This window comes from Corvus cornix, chromosome 2 (assembly GCF_000738735.6).
Source record: "Corvus cornix cornix isolate S_Up_H32 chromosome 2, ASM73873v5, whole genome shotgun sequence".
In the NCBI taxonomy this organism is placed as follows: domain Eukaryota; kingdom Metazoa; phylum Chordata; class Aves; order Passeriformes; family Corvidae; genus Corvus; species Corvus cornix.
In genome coordinates, this window is record NC_046333.1 from 351,151 (window position 1) to 357,303 (window position 6,153).

General features: G+C 71.5%; 2 protein-coding genes across 2 annotated transcripts; one reads left to right on the forward strand and one right to left on the reverse strand.

The window, feature by feature from the left end:
• The first annotated feature begins 1,817 nt into the window (after positions 1 to 1,817).
• Positions 1,818 to 4,853, forward strand: CDK5 (cyclin dependent kinase 5). The gene is made up of 12 exons (XM_039550048.1): positions 1,818 to 1,924; positions 2,034 to 2,122; positions 2,213 to 2,280; positions 2,394 to 2,454; positions 2,553 to 2,609; positions 2,701 to 2,796; positions 3,093 to 3,167; positions 3,259 to 3,355; positions 3,432 to 3,501; positions 3,846 to 3,906; positions 3,982 to 4,062; positions 4,320 to 4,853. The coding sequence occupies exons 1-12, from the start codon at positions 1,888 to 1,890 to the stop codon at positions 4,404 to 4,406; spliced, it is 879 nt and encodes a 292-aa protein (XP_039405982.1). The 5' UTR covers positions 1,818 to 1,887; the 3' UTR covers positions 4,407 to 4,853.
• A 178-nt stretch (positions 4,854 to 5,031) lies between these two features.
• Positions 5,032 to 6,071, reverse strand: LOC120409776 (WAS/WASL-interacting protein family member 2-like). The gene is made up of 3 exons (XM_039550050.1): positions 6,003 to 6,071; positions 5,856 to 5,902; positions 5,032 to 5,355 (listed from the first exon to the last, which is right to left on the reverse strand). The coding sequence occupies exons 1-3, from the start codon at positions 6,014 to 6,016 to the stop codon at positions 5,168 to 5,170; spliced, it is 249 nt and encodes an 82-aa protein (XP_039405984.1). The 5' UTR covers positions 6,017 to 6,071; the 3' UTR covers positions 5,032 to 5,167.
• Positions 6,072 to 6,153: the final 82 nt, after the last annotated feature.

Below are 6,153 nucleotides of genomic sequence, written 5' to 3' on the forward strand. Positions count from 1 at the left end.
TTTTTTGGCAACCGCTTGAAGCGGTGCAGCGACCCCGAAAGGCTCGACAGTGGGGTCCCCACTGGAGCCCTCCTCCGTAGGGGGACGGGGCAGGCACGGAGCCCTTCCCGCAGCACTGGGAGCTGCCAACATAATTCCACTACGGAGCGATCCCAACTCCTGACACCGTATCGAAGACCAAAAGGGTCTCTGCAGCTGGGAAGAGGGGCAGCCACAGGCAACGCAGCCTCCAAAACCTGTTCCCATCCCAACCTGCTGCCCTCTCCCTGGGGACGCGCTGTGGGGCCATGGGAGCCCACGCTCCGTGGGAGAGCCCCGGGCTGGAGCCGTGCCCGGCGTTGCTCAACGCCGGATGGTTTCGCAAGGGGCAGTGCCCCGGCACCGGCGGCTCTCAGCGGGCACCGTGCGACTCCCCAGGCCCCTCGGACACTCCGTTCAGGGGGAGCAGGACGGTGGCAGGTGGCTGGATGATCCTAGTCCCCTTCCTGGTCCTGTGGACCCCTCGGACCCCTCCGCTCGCGGGGAGCGGGTGGGTGCAGGACTGCTCCAGCCAGGTGACAGGGACACACACCTGGTCCCCCCCAGCCCCGCGTCTCTCACCTGCCGAGGGCTACCGGGCTCAGGCGCCGCGGGGGAAGCGCATGGAGCGGCCTCGCTGCAAGAGAGAGGGATAAAGATGGTGAAGGGTCCTGGATTTCCCCCTGCCCCACGCGGCGTCTGGGATCCACCGTGACCCCGAGAGCAGGGTCTGGGGTCACCTGAGACCACCCTGCACGGGGCTCCAGCGGCGGCGGGGAAAGGCCGAGCTCCAACGTCCCGGGCAGCATCGCTGCTGGCCGGGAGGACGGTGGTGCCGGGGTGTCCGGGAGGGGTCCAGAGGGGCCCCCGGGCGTCCCGGGGTGCCGGGGTGGTCCTGGGGGATGCCCGGGGCTGGGTATTGCTCCACCTGCAGCCGAAGGAGCCAAGGCATCCGGAGCATATGCTGGGAGACCCGGAGTCCCGGGACACGGCACAGCCGCCCTGAACCCCCCCGCGGCAGGGGCCCCGGGAAGGCAGCGGGGGGAAGCAGAGCCGCGGCCGCGCCGGGACCTGGAGTTGCCAGGGCGGGCCGGGACGGGACCGGGACTGAAGCTGCCGCGGGCGGGGCGGGAGAGGAGGGAGCGGAACGGAGGGGGCTCGGTGAGAGCAGCGTGCGGGGAGCGGGGACAGCGCGGGGAGCGGGGACAGCACCGGCGGGGACGAGCGGCACCGGGAGGGGAGGGCAGGGGCACCGGGACCGGGACCGGACCAGCCGTGCTGCACCCTGCCAGCCCCACCGCCTCTGCTCACGATCCCGCTGCTGGTGCCGCCGCTTACCGGACAGTCCGGCCGCGCCGGGCGGGTCTGCGCGTCCCCGCGGGGGGAGCAGCGGGAGCGCGCCGGGGCGGGGCGGCACCGGGCGGGTCCGCACCGCTTCCGGCACCAATCCGGCGGGTGCGGACACCGTCACCGCAATGGGTTCCCCGGAGGGCCCCCACGCAGTGCCTCTGTGCCGGGGAGGGCGGGCGGGGGACACGGGCGGTCCGGCGGGGACTCGGGCAGGCGGAGCCGGGGATCGAACCCGGAACCTCGGGGCGGGGGTGGGGCGGGTGGGCGGTGCCATCGCGGGAGGTGTGGCGGGGCGGGCGGGGCTGCCGGGAGGTGTGGCGGGGCTGCGCGGGGGCTGCCGGGAGGTGTGGCGGGGCCGCGCGGGGGCTGCCGGGAGGTGTGGCGGGGCGCGGGGGCTGCCGGGAGGTGTGGCGGGCCGCGCGGGGCTGCCGGGAGGTGTGGCGGGCGGGCGGGGCCGGTGGCGGTGGCGGTGCCGGGGCCGGGGCCGGGTCGGGCCGGACCGGGACCGATCGCGGCGCGATGCAGAAATACGAGAAGCTGGAGAAGATCGGCGAAGGTGCGGCAGGGCCGGAGCCGTGCGGGGGGACCTGGGTGCTGTGGGGCCCGGCGGGGGTGTCGGTACGGGTACCGGGGGCTCGGCCATGACCCCCTTCCGTTCCCCGCAGGCACCTACGGGACCGTGTTCAAGGCTAAGAACCGGGAGACGCACGAGATCGTGGCGCTGAAGCGGGTGCGGCTGGACGACGATGATGAGGTGAGGGGGGGCCGGGGCTGGGACCCTCCCGGGACCCCCGCCCGGGACCCCGGGGACCCCCCGGCTCCCCCAACCCGGCGTGTCCCGCAGGGGGTGCCCAGCTCGGCGCTGCGGGAGATCTGCCTGCTCAAAGAGCTCAAGCACAAGAACATTGTCAGGTACCGGGGGCTCCGGGAGGCAGCGGGGGCTGGGGGGTCGCGGCACGGTGCTGCTCCCCCCGGTGCTCCGGGCCCGGGCGGGCGCTGGGGTCTCAGGGACCCCTCCCCCGCAGGCTCCACGACGTTCTGCACAGCGACAAGAAGCTGACCCTGGTCTTTGAGTTTTGCGACCAGGTGAGCACCGGCGGCACGGGCGGGGTTCCTGGGGGGCACGGGGGTCCCTGGGGGTCTCCAAGGGTCACCGCTCCCGGCTCCCCCTCGCTTCCCCCCAGGACCTGAAGAAATACTTCGACAGCTGCAACGGGGATCTGGACCCCGAGATTGTCAAGGTGGGTGTGGGAGCCCTGGGGAGCCCCCGGGGTCGCAGCTTGGCCCTGCAGTGCTGGGGGGCTGATGGACCCTGCCTGTGCTCTCCCACAGTCGTTCATGTACCAGCTGCTGAAGGGCCTCGCGTTCTGCCACAGCCGCAATGTCCTGCACCGGGACCTGAAACCCCAGAACCTGCTCATCAACAGGGTGGGGGCACACGGTGGGAGTGGAGGGGTGACAGTGGGAAGGGCCCGGGACAAGGGCAGATGGAGCAGGGGGCTGGGCGGTCACACCTGGGAGCGGGGGGCTGTGCTAGGGGGTCATGCTTGGAAGTGGGGGGCTGGCTGTCTGTCCTGGGGAGTCACATCTGGTGTTTGTCCAGCCACAGTTGCAGCTCCATCTCTCCCACGTTCCCAGTGATGGGAAGGGCAGCAGGGCCGTTGTCCCTGGGGTGTGGGGGACACAGGTGGGGCCCCCCGCGCTGACCCTGTCTGTCCCCCCAGAATGGGGAGCTCAAGCTGGCAGACTTCGGGCTGGCCCGGGCCTTCGGCATCCCTGTGCGCTGCTACTCGGCCGAGGTGAGCGGGGGCTCGTGGGCTCAGGGTCCTGGCCCCACGCAGCCGGCGGGGGGTCCCCTGTCCCTGTCCAAGTGTCCCTGTCCCTCCCCAGGTGGTCACTCTGTGGTACCGGCCCCCCGATGTTCTCTTCGGTGCCAAGCTCTACTCCACCTCCATTGACATGTGGTCAGCTGGGTGCATCTTTGCGGGTACGCTGTGGGGCGAGAGAGGGCGGGGGCCTGGGGGGCCAGGGGGGCCTGTGGGAACCACCCTCTGTCCCCCCAGAACTGGCCAATGCGGGGCGGCCCCTCTTCCCAGGCAATGACGTGGACGACCAGCTGAAGAGGATCTTCCGATATCCTTGGGAATGGGGAACCCCAGAATGGACTGCTTGGGAATGGGGAGCTCAGGGAATGGGGAACCCGAAGGAATGGAGACCACTGGGAATCCCCTGGGAATGGGGAGCCCTGTGGGAAGGGTGATCCCCCCGGAAATGGGGACCTCCAGAATGGGGGATTGGGGGAACCCTGGAAAGGAGAGCCCTCGGGAATGGGGACATCCCCTGGGAATGGAGACCCCCCTGGGGAATGGGGAGCTCTGAGAATGAGAATCCCTGGGAATGGGAACCCCCCTTGGCTGGGCAGAGGGGCAGGGGGGCAGGTGCCGGGTGCCCTTGTGGTGGCCCTTGACTGTCCCCACGCTGCTGGGGACCCCCACGGAGGAGCAGTGGCCGGCCATGGCCAAGCTGCCGGACTACAAGGTGAGAGCTGGGGACCGGAGGGGTCAGAGGGAATAAGGGGGTCTGGGGGAGCTGGGGTCACCTGTGTGTCCCCAGCCCTACCCCATGTACCCAGCTACCACCTCCCTGGTCAACGTGGTGCCCAAGCTGAACGCGACTGGCCGGGACCTGCTGCAGGTGAGACCCCGCCTCTGTCCCCCTGCCTGTGCCCGTCCCCGCCTGTGTCCCCCACCTCTGGTGTGTCCCCCAGCCTGCACCTCCCCCTGCTCGTGTCCCATTGCTGTGTCCCCCACACTTGTCCCCCCTGCCCACCCCATGGGGGCTCCGGCTCCTGGGAGTGGGTGCCCTCCTCCCTCGCAGCCCCTGCCCACCTGTGGGGGCTGTGGGATGGGGAGGGTCCATGCTCTCCCCCCTCAGCCCCCCGTGCCCCCCAGAACCTGCTCAAGTGCAATCCAGTGCAGCGGATCTCAGCGGAGGAGGCCCTGCAGCACCCCTACTTCACCGACTTCTGCCCCCCCTAGGGCCCCCCAACCCCCAGACCCCGTGAGGGGGCAGCCCCCAGCCCCCCGCAGCCAGGTGCCAGCCCGTGCCAGCCCCCTGAACTGCAGCCCCTCCGGTATTTATTAGGTTCTGCCCTGGCTGCGGGGGCTGGCACAACCCCCCCAGCCCCCCAGCCCCGGGGGGTGGATGAGAGGGCCGGCACTCCCTCCAGGGACACAGGACTCACCCGGGGGCAGGGGACTTCCCAAGGCATGGGAACCCCCGGGACATGGGGCCACAGGGCTGCTGGAGGGGCAGGACCCTCGGGGACCAGGCACAGGGACCCAGGGGGGAATACGCCCCCCACCCTCCTCTCCCGACTCCCCCCGACCCCTTCTCTGCTGGGGGTCCTGGGTGTGCCCTCATCTAGGGCACTGCTGTATGTGGGTGATGTGCGTTTGGTGTCCCATAAAGAGCTTCCCCCCCCAGCGCCGCCTTCTCCTTCCTGGGGTGTTGGGGCCCCCCTGCTGCCATGCGACAGCTTCCCCGCACCAGCCCCTGACCCCTGGCCCTGCCCTGTGACCCCCCAGCGTTGCCTTCTCCTTCCTGGAGCACCCAGGACCCCTCAGCACCCCCAGCCCCCGTCCCCCCCAAGCAGCCCGGAGCCAGGGCTGGGGCGCCTCTTTATTTGGGGGGCTGTCGGGAGGGGTTGCATGTCCAGCGCGAGGGGGCACAGGCAGCGCATGCAGGGACGTGGGAGCAGGGCCGGGGGGCCCCTCACCCCCAGCCCCCCGGCACCCCCTCAGGGAGCGGGGGGGCCTGGAGGCCGCCCCGCGGCCCGGGGGTGTCCCCCCAGCCCCCCGGCCGGCGGGGGGGCGGGCTGGGCTCCGCGGGGGGTCCCGGGGAGGACCCTAGAGCCGGGTGACGAGGTAGCAGGTTCGGGGCGACGCTGAGACAGGGCGTGGGGCCGGGCAGGGGGGGCCAGGCGCTCTGCAGGGGGGTCGGGGGTCAGCTCCCTCCGCCACTACCGGCCTTCTGCGCCCCACCTGCTGGGGGCTCTGCCCCTTGCCCCCTCCCCTCGTGCCCCCAGGGTGTCCCAGGAGCCCTCCACTTCGGGAGGGACCACCACGCGGCCAACCTGGAGCCAGGCTGGCCCGTCCCATGTCCCCCACCCGGCCCCCTCTCTCCTGCCCCACTGTGTTCCAGAGGGGAGGTTGGGGGACCCCAGCCCAGCTGAGGAGTGTCAGAGCAGGGGGGACCCCAGAACAGGGTGCTGTGGGGTATGATGAGGATGGGGATGTCTGCAGGGAATGGGGGGGTCTACAGGGAATGAGGTCTGCAGAGAATGCAGGGGGGTTCGCAGGGAATGGCCCCGCACCCCCCACGCTGGTCCTGGGGGCCCCCACGGACCCCCATCTCCCCCCAGGGAGTGACTGCCCCACACTCCCTGTGCCAGCCCTGGGGCCTCTGGTTGCCCCCCCCCCATGTACCTGGGTGGGCGTGGGGCCGTGGGGCTGCCCGGGACCGCCGGGTGCTCCTGGACGGGCGCACGGAGGGACGAGAGAGCGGTGAGCGGGGGGATGATGAGGTGCGACCCCCGAGCTGGGGGCTGGGGAGCGGGGGCGCGGGGGGGTTACCAGGGTGCCGCCATCGCTCCGGGGGCTCCGCTTCTTCTCCTTGTACAGGCTGAGGAGTTTGTCCCGGAACACCTGGGGGGGGCCAGGTCAGAGTCCCCAGCCCTGAGACCCCCAGGAAGGGGGGAGGCCAGGGTGGGCTCACCTCATACAG